A 21,955-nucleotide genomic window follows, 5' to 3' on the forward strand; every position below is an offset into this window, starting at 1 on the left:
AGGGCTGTGCTGCACTTCTTTGGAGGGTTTGCGGGGGTAAAGAGCTGCCAAAAGGCATTTGTTCATTGTTAAACTACGTCCTTGTTTGTTTTAGTTACGTGCCCGAGTACAACCCAAGCCTGGGCTGGATGGCGTGCGTACAGTGGGATTAGCAGGGTTTATTCTGATTGTCAGGATTTCGAGGTGCGAGAGTGCATTAGCATCATTTCATAGTAAGAAAATAAACACCGTTGGCTCCCGTCCCACTCCTGTGACTTCCAGTAGCACAGGCCACTCACAACCAGCGTGACACTGGACAAGCCCCTCTCACTTGCAGACTCACGGTACTTTTGTGAGCTTCAGTCAAGGCTTTGGCAAAGCCCAGCGTGAGAGCTCAGGCCTCACCGCCCCATGCAAGGACCACAGTCCCTTCAGAAAGCAGAACAGACATCCCTCAGAGGGCTGGAGCACCTCTCCTATCAAGACAGGCTGAGAGAGTTGGGGCTGTTCAGCCTGGAGAAGAGAAGACTCTGGGGAAACCTTACAGCAGCCTTCCAGTACCTGAAGAGGCTACAGGAATGCTGGAGAGAGACTTTTTACAAGGGCATGGAGTGATAGCATGAGGGAATGGTTTTAAACTGAAAGAGGGGAGATTTAGATTAGATATTAGGAAGAAATTCTTTCCTGTGAGGGTGGTGAGACACTGGAACAGGTTGCCCAGGGAAGCTGTGGGTGCCCCCTCCCTGGCAGTGGTCAGGACCAGGTTGGATGGGGCTTGGAGCAACCTGGTCTAGTGGAAGGTGTCCCTGCCTACGGCACAGGAGTTGGAACTAGATGATCTTTAAGGTCCCTTCCAACTGAAACCATTCTATGAGTCTATGATCCCCTTGGCTGGCCACTGCTATGGATGGGAGACAAGTGTGTGTAACTCGGGTTCAGGGGCTATCCCCCTGCAGTGATACAGAGCTACGAGGAGTGTATTTTTATATCGCTTGAAAGGTGAAGGTTGTCCTTTGAGAATCAAAACTCTCAAAACCATATTCCTGAAGTTTCTGAGATGCCCTCTATATTGAAGGACTGTAAAGCATTTGAACAACAAACCTCTTCAGATGCTCCAACAGCACACAGCACCAAAAAAAGGGTACAGGCAGGAGACGGAGGGCACAATCGCCTCCGAAGGACGGCAGAGCAGCTGCCACGAGCCCAACTGCAAATTCAACAAAAACACGGGACGTAAAAGCACATAAAAGCTCAGGAGCCTCAATTTTGCAAACACCCCGTAGCGATGCCTCTTGCACAGGTCCACCCACCGCCCCAGGATGTGTGTGAGTGAGCAGGGCTACCCCAGCTGGGTTTTGCTGTTTGTGGAGGAGCCCGGGAGCTGCAGTAGCTTTTTGCAGACATCAGCGTCTCTCCGCTCCCCAGTGCCTGTTCCTGCAAGGGAGGACGGTACCTCCAGCCCACGGGGTTCAGCACCTGCATCCATGGCTGCTGCCTTACGCATTGGCCAAAGGCCAGGAACAAACTAGTCTGAGAAGGTCAAGCAGCACGTCATCACTTTGCTACAGATTTATTTCCGTGTGAATTAATGAAACGTACACACAATTCCAGAAAAAAAAGAAAAAAAATCTTTTATAGGCCCATAATCTTTCTTTCACAGTACAACGCAACAGTAAAGGATTTAGTCAGTGTAAACAGAAGGTCCAATAGTGATCATCAGCTATCACAGATCAGCTGCACAAACACCACAGCTACGGAGTTAATGCCATTACCACACAAATCAACAGTACTAGTACAAATCATAACTTCACCTACAATGCTTTTTCATGTGCAAAAACCATGAAAATTCAATTTACAGAAGAAGGGCAGCTTCTCTAAATCTTGGTGGGAGCTGTAAACTGCCTCCTTGGGGCTGTCTTATCTATTTAGCAAAAGTTCTCAGGGCCTGATTCTCCAAGGTACCTTAACTTCATCTGCAGCACACAAGCCATCGGGGCTTGGCCTCTGAAAACCAGGCACTCGCGTATTCTCTGATGCAGCCAGACAAAGAAAATAATCAGCTGAGGATGAATCTGAGTCATTTATTAAATCACTCTTGAATTTCAGCTTAGATTCATTCCTTCACAAGACTATTCAAAACAGTCCTGGTTATATTATGTACAGATCATAAGTTTACAGGTAACCCATAAAATCAACATTTGTTAACTTTTTTTTTTCTTTAGTGTACTAACTGAACTGTCACCAGTGTCAAAAGCTGAGGCTCATGGTAATGTGTTGGCAAGCTTAAAGAGTGGATAAATTATCGAAGTCGAAGGGTCAGAGAAAGAGAGGAATGCTACTGAGGCTGAAACGTTTGCAGCGCTCGGCTGCAAATCCGCACCTCAGCCGGGACCGCCTGGGAGGGAGCCCTGCGCTGCCCTTACCCCGGCGATGGGACCACGGGCTTTCGGGGGGAGCAGAACCAGTCTGCGCCTCCAGCTGCACCAACACCGGCTTTGTAAATTGAATTCATAGTCAGATTATACAGGAAAAAACAAGAGGTAGTTATTTCTCATACCTCTGCAGAAAGGCAAAACAAACAAAAAACGGGATGTAGAAGTGATGCAGTAAACCTAAAGTCAACAGGTACCTATTGGGTTTTTTTTTTTCCTTTTTTTTTTTTGTTTCTTTAAACACATGAAGTTACAGACATCATATAAAATGCACACTTTATGGAATTCCTGCATAGCAGGAAACAAAGAGGCTAGCGCTAATCCAACAGCTATGTTAACAGCGAGACTGCCATTTACTGGTGCAAGGAAGATGCCCTATCTAAATATAAACAGAGCGTCACCCCCCTTCTAGAGGAGTCCTATGGCAACACTTTTGTTCAGAAGGAAAAAGAAAGCATTTTCTTGGGGATAAACTGCCAAAATAATTAGTTTCACATCCGTAAATTTAAGGCAATGTTACTCAGACCTGAGAAAATGAAAAAAAAAAAAATTTAAATTTATTTTCTCAACTATACAGTTACACTCAAAATTTCAGTATTTCCTGTCTCCTCCGACTCTCAGGTGTGCTGAGGAAAACAGCCATGGGGACACTGCTCTGAGGTCTCCGGGTCAGTTCCTGAGAGATGCAGAGTTTGTTCCAAAGAAACCTAACGGGAGCTGTGAGTGCTCAGACTCACCCGGCTCTTTCGCACATATTCTCTTTTTAAACACCTTTGTTTAAGCCCTCTGGAGAGGGTTAACTCCAGAACGGGCCTGTAGTGCACTGGTAACCCTGAAAGGTTTGTATAGCAAAACTGCAGCTAAAATAGACAATAAAATTACATACAGTAAATTTCTGTGATTCCCCCTTTTTCAGGAGAAAAAGAAGGATGTCAGGGTTAACAACTTCACTGCACCTTTAGCCATTCCTGTAACTACAGAGTAAATCCTTTAACACTAGTGTGAAATCGCAAATTGTTCTGTGCTCTTCCTTGGAAAATAAAAATTAAAATTAAAAAAAAACACCACAAAAAAAAAAATCAACTTGCAAACATTTCTCGTTAAATGGTAAGAGACGCGAGAGAGATCGGGTGGGGATTACAGACACACAGCATGCGAAGGAGTTATTAAACAAAGTGCAATGATTTTTGACTATACAGGAGGACGGACGGACAACTCTCCTTCAGTATCACCTAGATGCTCAATACCTCTGGAGAGGTCCGGAGGTACCGTGTCAATCTGCAGCTGTAAAGCTCGTGTTCGAGGTTGGCCGGACTCCACGGCCCCACGTGCAACTGCGGTAGCTCTGCACATCTCAGCTACGTCCGTGACTGCAGGAGAAGGGATTCGCTCGCACAAAGACATGGTCGCTTCCCAAATGTGAAATTTAGTTGCGAGTTGAGGATTTGATGGCTGGTTCTAGAAAGCCTAGAAAGATTCCCTCGGCCCTAGAATCTGTGCACACCTGGTGTGGTTTCTGTGGGATCACCTCCTTCTCCTAAAAACATGACTACAGACACAAACCATCCCTCCCTCCTGCTCCCATCCGAGCAGCCAGACACCCGCAGCCTATCAGCTTCGGCGGGTGCCTGCCGTTAGCCTGCTAAAGCAGGGCTTGGGCAGAGGGTCACTAAAAAACAGAAAGTCTCCAGGTCCCAGCTCGGGTTCCCACAAAGCGACCAAGTTTCTCACCGGCCGCTGCTCGGCGAGAGGGTCTGTGGGCAGATTTTTCGCTGGTATTTCAAACGTGACTATCCAAAGATCAGAGACAAAAAAAAAAAGAAACAATCCTCATCTGAATAGAAAGCGATTTCCACTGCTCGCCAGCACCTCCCTGCCCTCCTCTCCCAGGCTCAAAGGATGAACAGGGAGCTGGCTCCTTTACTTACCCCGCTGGGAACAAAACCCTTCGTCAAATCACACATTAAAGCAGCTCACTGTGTGCAAAAGACTCTTACGCTAAAACAGTTCCACCCTACACAGTGCAGTCAACACAGTTTTTAACTTAAATTTGCAGCTTGTTCTTTACAAGTGCTTGGCAGAGAATATTTATATTCTTCTGACACCATATAAATAATATTTATACAGCTTAGACATTTTGAGACATGCATTAGACTTTAGGTAGTACATATTTCTTGATCATATATGCAAATATTAACCGTCAATTAAACCAAGCAACCTTATGCTGGACCATGTCTTGCGTTATCCAGGACGTTTGACGGCGGCTCCGAATCGTCCATGGGGAGGACCAGGCGCGTTCCCCGGATTACGAGTTCATGGTCCCCAAAAGCAAGCTCCCGATCGAGCGCGTCTTCAGAGCTGTTTCCCACGAACCGCCGCGACGTGCCGCTGGATGCGACGGAGTCGGTGTTGACGGTGGAATCCCCGTAGGTCAGACTGATGTCGCCGTCGTTCAAAATGAGGTCGGAGTCATCGTCTTTCAGCTGCTCTTGATTCTGGGCAACAAACAGGAGGAAAGTGCTGTTTAACTCCTCCTGAATAGCTGTTTGCAATCGCACGCTTGCGCGGAATGAGCAGATAAAGGCACCAAATCACAGAGTCTCCTGCACCGTGACCATAACCAGATGTGCCGCACACACATCCCTGAGCTGAAGAGACTCGCACAACACAATAACCTCTCTGCAGACTGCCTAGAAGGGCGCTCTCGGCTGTTCTTTCTGATGCCATGGCCAGATCCATGGGGAATGCAGTTTTGAGTGGCTTTGACTGTTCTAAAATACCCACGACCACAGGAATGGCATCGCTGACCCATCAGAGCCATCGCTTAGTTTTGTGCAGGGAACTTGGTGCTGACATTTTGCGGGCCAGACAAGAAAACTCCTGCCACAGAGAGCTGCTGCTGCAAGGGGCTCCTGGGCATGGCAATGCCCCAAGTGCCGAGGCCGGGCCAGAGAGCCGTGCCGGCACCAGCCACCTGCAGAGCCATGGGAGGCCCAACCTGAGCAGCAAACCCAGCTCCTCAAAGAGCGCGGGTGCACGCAGGTCCTGCAGCGATGGTAGAAGCGGTCACTGCCTACGGGCTCTCCAAAGCTGCTTGTCATCTCCTTGTCCTTCTGGGCGGCTCAAACAAGGGCTCTTTACCATTTCAAGAGAAAATCAGCCCCAGTTCAGATGCTGGCAACCTTTTCGGTTGTGAGTGATGCAGCTGAAGGGGCTACAGGAACAGTTCAGCTGCAAGGCTGGAAGAAAGCAGGGGATGGGTAAATTGTGTGTCCTCCCAGCTGGGCAGGACAGGAAAGGACACCCGTGACAGCTTCCCTGTGACAGCTTCACTGAGCAAGTCACTGAGAAACCACCATGAATACACCACGAGTCCCTTCATGACCAAACAGTCAGCTGGAAAAGCAAAATGCTCATGGGAATCAGCTCATCCATCAGCCCCAGTATCTGATCTCTCCCCAGGCTCCCAGCTCAATGCTGCAGAGCAGCATCCAAAAGCTATGCAGAAACGTAAACACGTCAAACTCCACCAACACCATGACAGAAAGGACACCGATGGACTCACTTCGTACGCCTGCGGACTCGTCAGGCACCGGGCAACAGGCCCACAGCACCCCGGGAGCGTGGTCGTCAGAGGAGGACCGCTGTGTGTCAGCAGAGGCTTTAGATAGCTACAGAGAGGGTTAAGGAAGAAAGAGGAATAGGGCCACACCGGTAAGTTGAGGGGTAGGATGCAGAGGCAGCGGTAAGGGACTCAAGGAGGTCACAGGAAGGAAAGAAAAACAAGTCTCTGGAAGCACAAAAAATATAGGGATGAGCAACATGAATGCAACCAAACAGTGGGATGTGAGCAGACCAGGACACGGTCCCGGTAAGAAAAGGCTTAGCAGCACCACTTGTCCCATCATCCTGTGCCTCTCAGCATGGCAAATCACTCCTCCACTAATTCATGGCAAAGCATTTGCAAGAGAGGAGAGGCACGGATCTAGCAAGAGAAGACCCCAGGGATCGAGGACCCCCTTGGCTTCCAGCCTCGGAGAGCCCAGCTTCGAACTGAGCTACTGCTGCGTTCCCAGTTAACAGCGGGTGGAAACGGTCATTTCTCGCAGCCACAGACACGAGGAGGTGCGCACCAAAAATCAGCAGTGTGACGGAAAGCAAGTGCTGGCTCCTCTGCTAAGTGGGGAGACAGCCACGCTCCGAGTCAACGGAGCCGCTCGGGCAGAGGGGATTGGGCACGGCACACGCCGACTGCCATTCAAGGATACTTGTGATCGAAGTTGTACCACATGCGGAAGAGCCAGGCGCTTTCTGCCTTCGTACTCCTCCTCTCGCTCTCCGGGATGCCCTGCGGGAGAGCAAAGCATTAAACAGCGGTAGGGCAACGTGCCACAACCTGGATCAGGGCCAGGAGCCCCCACGGGACACCCGGTTAGACCCAAGTGGACGTAAGAAGACACCTTCCCGCTGCCTCTTCAGAAGAAACCTTTGGGTTGTGGCAAATACAAGGAGGTTCACACCACAACAGGCTGAAGGTGCTTCCAGCACCGCGCTCTGCACTTAGCAGCATACAACAGCCTTAGGGAGGTGGTATCAAAGCACAGAGTGACAATTTTTCTGCTAGAGCCTTCCAGTTTCTGGCTCCAAGGTTTAAAGTGCCTCGGAGCCAGTGGCTGCATCCAGACATCACATTTAATAGTGACTGACAGGTCCAACCTCCACCAAATCTCGCCTGAGATTTTTGTATGCAAATAATCATGTGTGATGGGGACTCCTGCCTTCCTTTTAGTTGGAAAAAATATAAAACTGTTTGGAGGGGACTATGAATGCAATTACATATTTCACAGAAATTTGGCTTTCAGATTTATGGCTCTGGGCTGCCTTCAGCATTTGACGCTTTCTCTCCAGGAGGTGAACAGCCCAATAAATGGCTCTGAATAAAATGAACCTCCAAGGTGCAAAACCCACACTGAAATCGAGCAGAGCCACAGCCACAGCACAACCAGGCTGTAGATGCACGAACGAGACAGCTCGGGGCTACCAGGCAGGAAAACTCCCCATGCCGCAGGGCTCCGGCATTTGTCTCAGCACGGCCGGTGGTTCCTGGGCTGCCACATAACGACCCACAGGAAACGTGGGGGGCAACAGAGAGGCTGAGGGTACCCATGGCTAAAAGTGGGACAGAAGATGCTACATGAAATGAGTCAGTAAATGGCGTTTCTGTACTGCCCTGGACGCCAGGATGAGGCAGAGCCTCCATGTCATGCACATTTCAGTGTTTATTTCAAACCCAGCAAGGGAGAGACCAAATCTACTGCAGCAGTAACGTGGACTGACTAAACAGTGCAGTGTTACTTCTATGCCTTTCTTGCCAACTGAATAAAAGCAAGCCCCATTATAACCACAGAGAGCACAGAAAAGCCGTGACTCCCACTGGCTGCAAACTCTTTCACTGGAGGAGCTAAAAACTCTCCTACAGCTGGAAGGGAGTGGAGCACAGACGGGCATTCACAGGGTATCGATGTAACCCCCGCACCGATGGGCACAGTGCAAATTTCTCTGCAGAGGTTGCCCAGCGGCACCCAACTCACCACGTTCTCCTGATCCGCGTCCACACCGACCCTGTGGAGGAGAAAACAAGCACAGGGTTAGCACAAGCCACGCCAGGTGGGTACATGCCGCAGTCCAGGGGTGCAGGACGCGCTCTTCCTCTTGTCTCTTAAAACCGAGCACCTTAACGTAAGAGTGGGACGAGGGAGAGGACGTGCTGTGCCAGGAGAGCCCCTGCACGCCGCACTCACCGGATATTCAGGCAGGACAGCATGGCCGTGGTGCCCCCGCCGAAAACCCACACCGTAAAGAAGACAATGAGGAGCGTCGTGCTGAACATCATCTGCCGGGCGTACGTGGCCGTGTCGCGGATGGCCAAGGCGAAGGCCATGGCTCCTCGCAGCCCTGCCAGGGAAGGGACGGCGGAGGAGCTGTGTCAGCCTACAGCACAGGCGGCCGCCCCCACCGCGGGCTTCCTCACCCAGGGTTCACATTGTGCTGCCCCATGTGTGGTCCTGTCCCTCTGATGGGACATCCACCACTGAAGGAGACCACAGAGCTTTAACAGTGATGATTCCAGCTTAAGCATACACTGTGAAAGCTGGAGTTATCGCCACTCTTCCCCAGCCCAGAAAGGCAAACCCTCCTCCTGCCCCAAGCCATGCACTCGAGCACAGGGCAGGAGGAGCTCACTCCTACATCTCAAAACCAAGGCATTCACGCCACCAAGCCCTTTCCTGCCCAGCCTCTTCTCCAGACATTGCCCATAAGAGATTTAGAGTTGAATAAGGACTATTGCCAGGTGCTTGGGGGCAAGGAAGTGCGGATGGGCCACTTGGTCGGAGGCGAGGACACAATAACGTACCAGCAAACATCATCATATGCTGTAAGTTTGTTCCAATCTTGTTTCTTCTCCCCAAATTCAGTAAAAATGACAGTGGGTAAATATTGGCAGCTCTTCCTAGGAAGATTGCAAGCTGTATTTGCACACGTTAAGGAAATTGCTCTTCCTATGTCTCCCATCGCATCCCACCTCTACACAGAGCCAATTTCTGCTGCCTGACAGAAAGGCTGGGGAGCCTCAGAAACACCGGTCCTCTGGATGCAAAGACAATAACCCAGCTCCGAGTGCTACGGCAGTGTGGGAAGAGCATCTACTGCCTCACTGAAGCAAAGCACACATTGCAATTCAGGAATATCTCACAGAGACAAGCACAAATAAACAAGGGAAACAATGAGAGGGCACGTTAGATGAGTGGGAGGAGAGAAAACCCACCGCTTCCCACTGTATGGTCTCCCCTCCCAGCTCCATTTTCCACCCCAAGAGTTATTTGTCCTCTGTGAAGCTCAAGTTATCACAGCTACTGCAACCCCTCTGACATTGCCCAGCACGCCACACTTCACAGCTGGGTTTGAAGCTTTAAGCCAAGTCCCATTCCCAAAGATTATTCAGCAAAATGAAAGCAGCAGCAGTTGAGAAGGAAAAAAAAAAAACCCTAATACTCTTTCTGCTTTCACAGCCTGCGAGATACAAGAACCACCAGCCCCTTCATATTGCTTTTTATCTTTGAAGTTGTGTCTTTTAATACCAGCACCCAGATGGCAAAAATAATCTTGGAGCCAGTATTCAGCGCAGCCTTGAATAATATGGAAAATGCTTCCAGCTTTTATGTTCTTTCCTGAACATCAAGAATTTGCATAAGAGACGTACTTCATGATCTCTCTCGTGAATGAGCTATTTCATCAACGAGTTAGCCAGTTCCTACCGAAGAGGCACAGCACGAAATTTCAATCTAAGCACCCAAGTGGCATTTCCCAGCTCTTCACTCCCTTCACCCCACTGCAACTCTGCAAAAGCTCATCAGGGAAATCCAGCAGACCCCGGTTGCAAACCCACGCGCCAGCATTGGCAAAGATAACGACGTTTTATCAGTATAAATACTGCTTCAGTACAGGCAAAGGGTGAAAATAATTCTGCACATCTGAGCTGGCTTCCCTGTAATATGAAAAAAATTCCTTCAAAATCCTTGTTTTTCTGAGACATGCCAGGGCCAATAGCTTGTTTCCATTAGCATCAGCCTGCAGAAGGGGAAATCCTTTTTCATGACATCATTCAGAGGCATCTAGTGTAGCTTTAACTGTGCTATTTAGCGCAAAAAAAAAGCTTTTTTTCAGGGTCAACTGAATGGAATAGCAGAGAAAAGAGGAACTCAATGGCTATACCAGGCAGTCCCCATTTGCAAAGCCACTCCTGGTGCCACGCTCCCAGGTGACAAAGCTTGGTGCTTCAACACCACGTTCACATCAAATGCTGAGCCCCTGCAGCAGCTGATTTGAATGCCCACGAAAGAAGACAAGGCAGGAGGAAGAAAAATAAAAAAACAGAAAAGCTGGGAAAAGAATCTCCATCTTCTTAAAATAGGCACCACTACACAAGAGAAATCTCCTTTTAAAAATAAAGCTAGACTGACTGAAAAAAAAACCCACACATTTGAATGAAAAACACAAATTGGGAATGAGGCACCTCTCCCTTTCTTTTTTTTGTCTTACAAAATGGGCTCAAAAGGATACGAAAGCCCCCACTACGAAGGTAGGGTTAAAGACGTGGTTCTGGAAGGTGAACAGTGCAAGTCCCATGTAGGAGAAGATGAAGTTTTCTGCCAAGAAATTCAAAAGCTCAAACAACTGAAAGACAAAAGCAAATTAAAAGTGAGTTAGACATAACATAGATTTAACAAGAAAAATATGTTAGCCCATCCATCACGCAGTAAATACTTCTGCAGAAGCACCCCTAGTAAAATCCATCTGTAGAAAGACAGATGCACCTAATTCTTGCTAGAGGGAAGGAAAAAATATTGAACTTGAAATTCAGAGAGGCTGAAGGGGGCTGAGAAGCTCTCACCTGCTTAGTTCTGTGTTGGGACTCTGTAGATAAGTTGTTATAGGTATAATGGGCCTGCGTGATCCCGCAGAAGAGTACGGCCACCACACCTGGGGAGCAGAGCATCACGTTAGACTCCTGGTCATGAAAAGGGAGCTGAGCTGCACCCCAATAGTGTAGGGGACTTAATGCAACAACCCCAGAACCCAGAATAATTAAATTTCTGAAAGAAGAGGGAGAGCCCCAGCTGCAGTCGTTACTGGGAGAAGGAAAACTCCGCAGCCCCACCATCCCTGCAGATCTCCGTCCTGGATGCAGGGCTGTGCTGGAGCTTGCCTGTAAAGCCACACGCTTCGGCCAGCAGGAACGTGCTCCAGGACATCAAGAAGAACAAGCCGGTCTCCAGCAACGGGAACTCCCGAAGTTTGGTGAACTTGGTGACGTTGCAGATGGTTAAGGACAATTTGGAGAGAAACTGTAGGCTAAGAGTATATCAAATTCAGTTGTGTATCACAGCAACACTACACAGCCTGCCCCTAAAAAGGCTATGGCACTGCCTTTCATTAATTCAGGAAAAAAAATCATGAAACATTGCATCTGGGTGAGATGTAGCGCAGCAAAAAAAGAAGCTGTTATGCAAACACTTCAAAAAAAAACAACAAAAAGGATATTAAAGCTGTCACAACTCCAGTAGCTGCTCCCATTGCAAAAGATCCACTGAATATCCCCAGGAAGATCCCGATGGACTTGAACATCGCTGTGACATCAAACGTGTGGCTGTTGTCGCCTGCCGGCTGGTACGCAACAATTGAACTAAAAGAGGGAGGAAAAGCACGCACAAGAACAAAACACTCCTTAGTCTGGAGGGAGAGGCACCTCTGCGCTGCTACGGGAGCTCTGCAAAGCGCTACAACCGCTGCAAACACTGAGCCTGAGAAATCAGGGACAAAACCCGAGTCCCACACTGCAATCCCCTGTGCTCACAGCACGCAGTGCCTGCCCTGCCCCGGGGAGCCTGCAATCCCCTTTGCTCCTGGATGGCCTTCTGCAGCTCAGCCACCCCTCCCAGGCAAGGCTCTGCATTTGCTCCTTCTAGACATTAAAGAGCATCGGCCCAAAGCCCATCTCTTGCATGATCTCCTGCAAATACATCTACTAGGTGGCAGTCCGTCCTTTATGATGGTATTTTGGGGGTTTGGCATCAGCTCTCTATAAAGTCAGGCACTCTGGGACCACAAAGCATGCAAGTGGGAAGCCTACATTTCTCCGTCGACTCCACAGAGGCGGCTGATGTGAATAACCCCTGGAGAACTGTAAGTTATGCTGTTTTACTTCATTTAACACGTACTACACGGGTTTTGCACTGCTCCGAGTTCTGCAGCGAAGTATCGCAGGGCAGCAAGGCAAATGGCTCAGTGCCGCTTCACTACAGCCGCGCTACTACCTTCACCCATCAAACTTCAACAGACCTTTGTGATGAGACGGCAAATAGGTCTGCCACACTGATCCCATCTCTGAACCTGCTCCATCCTAACTCCTGAGCCTTGCATCAGCCATTCCACTCTTTTCCTTGGGAAGGCTGAGATACAGGGGTTCCCTATCCATCTCCTAAATCCCACTTTAATATCAACTTCTTGCATCGCTTTCTTCGATGTAAACTTACTGAAAACATTAACTTCCTAGTTAGCAATGGCTCAGCTGGCTCTGTTAACGCTCTTGGATGTGAACTTTAAACATTTGCTGTTTAACCTCCCAAGTTATGCCGGAATGGAAAGTTACTGCCTCGCGCACACATCCCACAGCTTTCCCCCCTAACTACACACCAATATTTTTCTGCAACGTGAATACCAATCCTCCCCTTTCCAACACATCACGGGTCACTTCCCGTGCTAAACTTCCCTGCTTTTAAAACATTTCATTTTTCTGCACTGTCTTTTGCACTGCAAGCCGCAGGTTTCTCCCTGTGATTTAATTTCTTTTGTCAATCCCATCCTCTACTTCCCATTCACCAACGTGCTCTTATTCTGAGGTTTGGGGTTTTGGGTTTTATTTTCTTTAAATCCAGACTGGTTTCGTTTCCCCTCCATAACCAACTGTTTGGATGTCGGTTTTGTGTTTTAACCCATTACAGTTTTCCTTCTGGTTTTGCTTTCTGCATCACTAATAAGACGTTACTGCCTGCTGCCCTATGTGCTTTATCCCCCTGTCCCTGCCCATGGGGCTCCCTGTGAAACCTCCCTTTGGAAGAAGCAGGTAGAGACCCATTTACCCCCCTTCTCCCAAACCACAGCCCTGGCACCTCGCTGCCCACCGGCTTTCGGTTCCAGGTTCAATTCCTCTTCACCCTGCAACCAGTTCCCTGCCGCCAGCTCGGGCCAGGCCAGGACAGCGCGAGGCAGGAACAGAAAGGCACCGATCCTGCTCCCCAAGCACAGGAATGGACATTTGTCCGGGACTGAAAGCAGAGCCTTGGAGGAGCCTTGGAGGGCATCGAGCTCCTGGCAGAAACTGTGCAGGAGCCCCAGCCCAGGACAGTGCCAGCCCCTGGCTCCTCGTCCTCCCCCGCTGCAGGGACGGTGCCCACAGCACTCGCTTTCACCATGTGCAAGGAGACAATGGCGCTTCTTGGGGACACCACTGATGCCGCGCACTCAGCCGGCCGTGGCTGGAGCCCCTCTTCACCCCTTGGGATGAGGCAGCACTCACCACCAGCACCCTCCATCAACACAGCCCACCACCCAGAAGCCACCTGATTCCCCCTCTTCCCAGCTCACCCCTGCATCTCCTAACTGGGGAGCAGGTCTTCTGCTTCTGGGAGCAGAACCGTCCCCACGCGGTTCCCTCACTTACGCCTCTGCTGTGAAACAGGCAAATGCCAAACTAAATTTAAGAAAGGGGAACCATAAATAAGAGCTCTGGACTGCTCTCGGAGGAACTCTCCTCCCTGGAGCAAGAGGCCCTCACCTCCTCTTTGCACCCAAGATGTGGTTGTGTCCAGGTGACTTGAGGCTGTTCTTGAGATACCTGCACCAACCGATACCTGCCGTGCTGACCGGGGCTGCCTCATGCTGCTTATGGTGGTCATGAAGATAAAGACCACGGCAAGCTTTAAAACGGGCATGGGTTAACTGCTGAGAAGCCCTTGAGAAGTCAGCACGCTGCTGGGCCGGTATGCACAAAAGCCTTGTGTCCTGGTTTGGCTCAAACCAGGCCAAATAGCCTTAGAGAACCCAAGGTCACTGCTTACGAGTAAAGAGCCGAAGGGGGTTGTACCTGCAGGGAGTAGTGGACGGGGCAGGTGACCCAGGATTGACCAGCAAGGTATTCCATCCCATACATGTCATTCTCACTTTCCTGTTTATCACTAACCCACTGCCTCCTGGAGGTGGGGCCCAGGAGGGAGGGGCCCTCCTGTCTCCCACTGATTGGTACCAGCTTTGCCAAATCTCCAGTTAAAAGCCTGCAGGTGTGATGGCAGGAGAGCTTTTGCATTTTGCCCTCTGCCCGTGCTGGGGGGAGCTACTGCCTTTTCCCCTCTGCCTGTACTGGGGGGAGCAATTCTGCCTGAGGAGGATTTCCAAGCTCTTGATCTTGGTTTTGTACATATTTGTATATATTTGGTTATTTCTATTATTATTGTTATTATATTCTTTTTCATTATTATAGTTTATTAAAACTGTTTTAACTTTCCAACCCATAAGTCTCTCTCCCTTTTCCCTTTCCCTTTCCCTTGGCGGGGGGGGGGGAGAGGGTTAACAGAGAGCATCTGCCACCTGGTTAATAGCTGGCCCAGCTTTAAACCGTGACAGATTTATTGGCGCCCAACGTGGGGCTCGAGAGAAGCTCCAACAGGTTGCTCTGATAAGTTGAATCCTGGCTCTGGTGGGAGGAGACCCAGAGAGCTCAGCTGAGAGAATATCAGATTTCTTCCTTTGAGATTTACGAGGGGTTGGAAAGTTAAAACAGATAGTGAAGATGGTGATGTCATTTTTGAATGCTGTGTTATCTCATCTTTTTATGGAGTTTCTTTCACAATTGAGTATTGCAATGATGCCTTACCTGCCGTGGGCACTGTGTTATTGCTTGCTTCTTATGAATGTTTACATGCAGTTTAGCAGTGGGCGCTGGTCGAAATGTATTGTTTTGGTATGGGGTTTGATACTGATTTATGCTGTGATAAACTGGGCAGTTAATATTCCGATCTCTTATCTCTATGACACAATGATGGGCAGCTTTAATCGCGAATCAGTAGCAGCAACTTCATCTGCACGCTCCAGGCGCCCTTTAGCTGATTCTGTTAATGATTACACTTCCAGTTTTACTTTGGGAAATAGTACCTTCTCCTTTTCTGCCAAGCTGATTCCACTAGATTTTGCGAAATTAGGATGGTGCTGTCTAGGTGGCATGTTTTTATTTTTGGTTGTCCTGAATGTGTTTCTGATGTGGGATAAGATTAAATATCGGTGCAGGGACAGTTGTAGGTGTTATGCAGCCACCTCAGATCCTACAGTGTGTACGGCTGCTACAGCCACTCAACCCACTGAAACCTTGGCAGCCTGTACCACAGCTGCTACACCCCCGAAGATGGCCACTGCAGCTACTCAGACTCTCAGCACTCCCACGACAGCCACTGCATCTACTCAGACCCCAGCATCTATCGAATCTGTACCAATTGCTCCTGTAACCAGGAAGAAATACCAAAAGAAATCAGCTCGTGAAGAGAAGGATGATGACTCAGAGCCTTCTAAGACAGAGCCATCATATGACCCAGGTGAGGGCCCTTCTCAGGCAGAGTTAGGGCCCGACACAGATGGGGGTTCCCTTGATTGTCCTTTTAAAGCAGACCCATCACAGAAGAAAGGCCCTTCTAAAGCAGAACTATCACAAGAGGACTCGGACGTAGAGATAACCTACCACTCCTTATCCCTGAAGGACCTGAGAAATATAAGGAAAGACTTCAGCCGTTATGACAGTGAACCTATTATTACCTGGTTGCTCCGATGCTGGGATAATGGGGCAGACAGCATGCAATTGGATGGCAGAGAAGCCAGACAGTTGGGATCCCTGTCCAGAGATGGTGGTATTGATAAAGCGCTCGCAAGAAAGTCAAACACTGTCAGTCTCTGGAGGCGACTCTTGTCAGCTGTAAAGAGCAGGTATCCCTATAAAGATGATGTTATGAGCCACCTAAGCAAATGGACCACTATAGAAAAAGGTATTAACTACCTTAGAGAACTGGCTGTGCAAGAGATCATTTATAGACACCCACGGGACATTGTAGATCCTGTAGATCCTGATGAAGTGGAATGCAACCGATCCATGTTCCGGAAGGTTGTGAAGAATGCTCCACCGACATATACCCATACATTGTCAATATTAGTATGGGGAGAAGATGCTATGGCACGATCTAGTGTGGGCGAAATGGCTAACTGTATGCGACAGTATGAAGATAGTATTTCTTCCCCACTGCAGGCACGCATCTCGGCTGTGGAAAAACTGACTAAGGAGAACAAGGACTCATTTAAACAACTGTCAGACAAACTGTCCATGATAGAGAATAAACTTGACTCTCTACCTACACAGGCGCGCGTTGCAGCCGTTAAGAGAAAACGTTCTCCTACAGGACCAGCTCAAAGGAAACAGAACACATCACGAGGTATCCTGTGGTTTGCCCTGCGTGGTTATGGGGAGGACATGAACAGATGGCATGGACAACCTACCAGTACCCTACAGGCACGAGTACGTGAGTTGCAAGCTAACAGAAATACCAGAGAGAATTTTTCTAGGAGGATGGCTGCTCCAGTTACCAGTGAGCAGGACCCCAGTCAGGGGAGATGGGCCTCAAATCACTTTTTCCCAAGTGTGAATAGGAGAAATGAAGGTCCAGTCCCTGTGAGCAGCATGAATCCATTTCTTAATTAGGGGGGCCCTGCCTCCAGCCAGGTGGAGGAGAGGGACAACCGGATTTATTGGACTGTGTGGATTCGATGGCCTGGCACATTAAAACCACAAAGGTATCGAGCCCTGGTAGACACTGGTGCACAGTGCACCCTAATGCCATCGGATCATAAAGGGGCAGAATCTATCAGCATTTCAGGAGTAACAGGAGGATCTCAAGTGTTATCTGTATTGGAGGCCGAAGTGAGCCTAACTAAAAATGAATGGAAAAAGCACCCCATTGTGACTGGCCCAGATGCTCCGTGCATCCTTGGCATAGACTACCTCAAGAGAGGGTATTTCAAGGACCCAAAAGGGTATAGATGGGCCTTTGGTATAGCAGCTGTAGAGACTGAGGACATTAAACAGCTGTCTACCTTGCCTGGCCTCTCAGAAGATCCTTCTGTTGTGGGGTTGCTGAAGGTTGAAGAACAACAGGTGCCAATTGCTACTGCCACGGTGCACCGACGACAATATCGCACCAATCGAGACTCCCTGATCCCCATTCATAAACTGATTAGACAATTAGAAAATCAAGGAGTGATTACCAAGACTCGCTCACCCTTTAATAGTCCTATATGGCCAGTGCGAAAGTCTGATGGAGAATGGAGATTAACTGTGGACTATCGTGGCCTAAATGAAGTTACGCCACCGCTGAGTGCTGCTGTGCCAGACATGCTAGAACTTCAATACGAACTGGAGTCAAAGGCAGCCAAGTGGTACGCCACCATAGACATTGCTAATGCCTTTTTCTCTATTCCTTTGGCACCAAAGTGCAGGCCACAGTTTGCTTTTACCTGGAGAGGTATCCAGTACACCTGGAATCGACTGCCCCAGGGGTGGAAACACAGTCCTACTATTTGCCATGGACTGATCCAGACTGCACTAGAAAAGGGTGGAGCTCCAGAACATTTGCAATACATTGATGACATCATTGTGTGGGGTGATACAGCAGCAGAAGTTTTTGACAAAGGGGAGAAAATAATCCAAATTCTTCTGAAAGCTGGTTTTGCCATAAAAAGGGGCAAGGTCAAGGGACCTGCCCGGGAGATCCAGTTTTTAGGGATTAAATGGCAAGATGGGCGTCGCCAGATCCCGATAGAGGTGATCAACAAAATAACAGCAATGTCCGCACCAACTAACAAAAAGGAAACACAAGCCTTCTTAGGTGTTGTGGGTTTCTGGAGAATGCATATTCCAGATTACAGCCAGATTGTACGCCCTCTTTATCAAGTGACCAGAAAGAAGAATGATTTTCAGTGGGGCCCTGAACAACGACAGGCTTTTGAACAGATTAAACAAGAGATTGTGCATGCAGTAGCCCTTGGACCAGTCCGTACGGGACAAGATGTTAAAAATGTGCTCTACACCGCAGCTGGGGACAATGGTCCTACCTGGAGCCTCTGGCAGAAAGTACCAGGGGAGACTCGAGGTCGACCCCTAGGATTTTGGAGTCGAGGATACAAGGGCTCCGAGGCCAATTACACTCCAACTGAAAAAGAGATACTGGCAGCATATGAAGGAGTTAGAGCTGCTTCAGAGGTAATTGGTACTGAAGCACAACTTCTCCTAGCACCTCGACTACCAGTACTAGGCTGGATGTTCAAGGGTAAGGTTCCCACTACCCATCATGCAACTGATGCGACGTGGAGTAAATGGATTGCATTAATTACGCAGAGGGCTCGAATAGGAAACCCTAATCGCCCAGGAATCTTAGAAGTAATCATGGACTGGCCAGAAGGCAAAGACTTCGGAATGCCACCAGAAAAGGAGGTGACACGTGCTGAAGAAGCCCCACCATATAATGAACTACCAGAGGATGAGAAGCAGTATGCGCTGTTCACCGATGGATCCTGCCGTCTTGTAGGAAAGCATCGGAAGTGGAAAGCTGCTGTATGGAGTCCTATACGACGAGTCACAGAAGCCACAGAAGGACAAGGTGAATCAAGTCAATTCGCAGAGGTAAAAGCCATCCAGCTGGCTTTAGACATTGCTAAACGAGAAAAGTGGCCAAGGCTGTATCTTTATACTGACTCATGGATGGTGGCAAATGCCTTGTGGGGGTGGTTAAAGCAGTGGAAGCAAAGCAACTGGCAGCGCAAAGGGAAACCTATTTGGGCTGCTAAATTGTGGCAAGATATTGCTGCTCGGCTAGAGAAACTAGTCGTGAAGGCACGTCATGTAGTGTCCTGGTTTGGCTCAAACCAGGCCAAATAGCCTTAGAGAACCCAAGGTCACTGCTTACGAGTAAAGAGCCGAAGGGGGTTGTACCTGCAGGGAGTAGTGGACGGGGCAGGTGACCCAGGATTGACCAGCAAGGTATTCCATCCCATACATGTCATTCTCACTTTCCTGTTTATCACTAACCCACTGCCTCCTGGAGGTGGGGCCCAGGAGGGAGGGGCCCTCCTGTCTCCCACTGATTGGTACCAGCTTTGCCAAATCTCCAGTTAAAAGCCTGCAGGTGTGATGGCAGGAGAGCTTTTGCATTTTGCCCTCTGCCCGTGCTGGGGGGAGCTACTGCCTTTTCCCCTCTGCCTGTACTGGGGGGAGCAATTCTGCCTGAGGAGGATTTCCAAGCTCTTGATCTTGGTTTTGTACATATTTGTATATATTTGGTTATTTCTATTATTATTGTTATTATATTCTTTTTCATTATTATAGTTTATTAAAACTGTTTTAACTTTCCAACCCATAAGTCTCTCTCCCTTTTCCCTTTCCCTTTCCCTTGGCGGGGGGGGGGGAGAGGGTTAACAGAGAGCATCTGCCACCTGGTTAATAGCTGGCCCAGCTTTAAACCGTGACACCTTGCGGCAAAATAACTGCTGACTGCAGCTCGGAGCTGCTGTTTTGGTGCAAATTATCTTATTTCAGGGAGGGGTGGATTGAACTCAGCTTGTGGAAAGAGGGAGGCAGGAAACCAGAGCAACAGCTTCGAAGCTGGTACTGAAACAGCACAAGAGGTAAATCGCCACGCACGGTGCAGTCACCTACGTGTGCAGAGATCACCATGAATTTCATTATTCTCATGCTGAACCTACCCACTCCCGCCCAGAACCTGCCAGCAGACACTGGAAGACCCCATCCCTTCCTCACTCCTTAAACACGACCTGGTTGTGCAGCATTTACTGTCACACCAGCGGTGATACATCCAGAATAAAAGCCAGAGCAAGCAATAAAAACAGTTCCAGAAACCTCAACAGAAACATTCAATTCAGTAAATACAACTCATGCAGGTGGCGATATGCAGCTCACAATATGTTACTTGCTGCCTCCACCTCAGTAAAACCCACGCAACCAGCACGCTGGAGTGACAAGTATTCCAGAAATATTTCCTGCATTAGTCTTAGATATACGTTAACCTGTCACCATTGCAGATATTATATATTTCCAAACAAATTCCCATGATGACAACACAGCGAAAACGTAGATAAAATACGTCCTACATGCAGAGGACATAAAATATTAAAGAATATAAAACATTCTTTAGAAAGCCAGCAAGTTTCCCATGTGTTCAGTCCAGGGTATTAACTCCAGCTGTAAGAAATGCTATCTTCTTGATGCACGGAAAGTGGGGAGAGAAAGGAAGCAGCTGCTTTACCAACTATTTCCACCTAAACAAAAGCAGGTATTTGTGGATGGGAGGGAAGGCAGGTAGGAGCAAAGCCACCAGTGAGAGGTTTCAGTGGGATCCTGTGGCTGAAAAGCACACACGGTGCTTTTCCCATTTCAGAGGGACATAAAAACTTCCTTCTGGCTGGGTCAACCGGCCATAAAAGCAAAACAAAACTATCCATCATGCAGGGGGAAGTTGTAAGGACAGCCTGCAATGAGGAGATGCATCAGAAGGTCACTACAGCTTTTGGGGACACTTAATATGGAAATCTGCTCTTCCAAACACCGATGCTCCTATTTTACAGAAGCAAGGCCAAGTGGCTCCCCCCCAAAGCCTGACATGTAACATACATAACAATTAAAAATAAAAACAGAACACACTTACGACGACAGCACTATGGCAACGGCATCATTGAGGACGCTTTCGCCAAAGAGAAGGGCATACAGCTCAACATCAACCTGGAGTTCATGGAATATGGCAAGAACAGTCACTGACAAATAGAAAAATAGAGAGACATTCAAAAAGGTGTCGTTATTTTGGTGTAATCAAAGACAAAACGCCCCTTTTTAGAAAGCTGCCTTCCTGCATGTCTGTGCCACTTCGCTGCGACGGTGCCAGCCGCCCCCCGTGCTCCCTTGGATAGTCCTGCCCTTTAAGATTTGGATTTGCTTTATCATTTCCCTCCTCCTCCTTTTACTAAAACACATCCTGGGCTATAGGTCTATTGAGTCTTCCGCAGGCAGACATGAGCAAACTCTGCGCTGAGCTTCCTGAGGGTCTGAGCTCACGGGCTGGACCACAGTACCACGCTGACACGAGCCATCATTAGCTCAGAGCATCAGGGAGAGCCTTCCTCCACCTGCAGAAGGCCAGGAGGATGCAGGCTTGGCCAGGACGATGGCTGTCTTTTCCTTCTGTCCCTGATACTCCAAGAGAAATCCTCATATTCAACACAGGTTGACACACTGGAAGTGCCAGCACAGCTCTGTTAACATTTCAGGCTTAACTGGACAAAGCCAGGCATCAGCTCAAACCCTGCGTAGGGGTTTCTTGTGATTTACAGCCACATGGCAGAGGTTGGAGCACCCTCAAGCCCTTCTGCGATGCAGTGGCTCCGAGAAGATAATGAAAACGCAGCAGGTTTTGTGTATCAGCCTTGCAAAAACATCACAACATCTAAAGCAAGCAAGATGTAACGCACGGTGCATCGTGCACAGCTCAGGCTACTGCGGAGGGCTGAACCAATTCCAATCAACTTCTGTGAAAGTCCTTTAAAACAGCATTCAGGGACTCATCTGTGTGCATTGAAGGGGGATTAACCCATTTATGCACAGGGAAATGCTCCATTTTTACCAGTTAAATCTTCTTGTTCCTATTTCCAAGCCTGAAGAAGGGCTGTGACGCCGACAGCTCACCTGCAGCATTTCTAAGTATTACTTCTACCTACGCTCCTTGCCTGGCCTCTGCCCATCAGCCATCAGATCTACCACACCGCCATCACGTCTGTGAGGTGCTCCCTGCTTTGCAAATGTGCCCCCCTCTCAATGTCGACATCTAAGT

The 21,955-nt window shown here is 48.8% G+C and overlaps 1 protein-coding gene across 1 annotated transcript in view; it reads right to left on the minus strand.

Annotated features, from left to right (window-relative positions):
• Window positions 1-1,571: 1,571 nt before the first annotated feature.
• Window positions 1,572-21,955, minus strand: part of SLC9A6 (solute carrier family 9 member A6) — a 30,564-nt gene continuing 10,180 nt past the window's right edge. Inside the window, exons 6-16 of the mRNA XM_068411839.1 lie at window positions 20,780-20,885; window positions 11,514-11,655; window positions 11,179-11,284; window positions 10,864-10,952; window positions 10,533-10,646; window positions 8,827-8,938; window positions 8,213-8,366; window positions 8,003-8,033; window positions 6,680-6,759; window positions 5,977-6,082; window positions 1,572-4,906 (exon numbers count right to left, since the gene is read on the minus strand). Of these exons, the coding sequence (XP_068267940.1) occupies window positions 4,631-4,906; window positions 5,977-6,082; window positions 6,680-6,759; window positions 8,003-8,033; window positions 8,213-8,366; window positions 8,827-8,938; window positions 10,533-10,646; window positions 10,864-10,952; window positions 11,179-11,284; window positions 11,514-11,655; window positions 20,780-20,885 (1,316 nt within the window). The 3' untranslated portion in view covers window positions 1,572-4,630. The remainder of the gene's footprint in view (window positions 4,907-5,976; window positions 6,083-6,679; window positions 6,760-8,002; window positions 8,034-8,212; window positions 8,367-8,826; window positions 8,939-10,532; window positions 10,647-10,863; window positions 10,953-11,178; window positions 11,285-11,513; window positions 11,656-20,779; window positions 20,886-21,955) is intronic.

Source organism: Nyctibius grandis, chromosome 13 (assembly GCF_013368605.1).
Source record: "Nyctibius grandis isolate bNycGra1 chromosome 13, bNycGra1.pri, whole genome shotgun sequence".
NCBI lineage: Eukaryota > Metazoa > Chordata > Aves > Nyctibiiformes > Nyctibiidae > Nyctibius > Nyctibius grandis.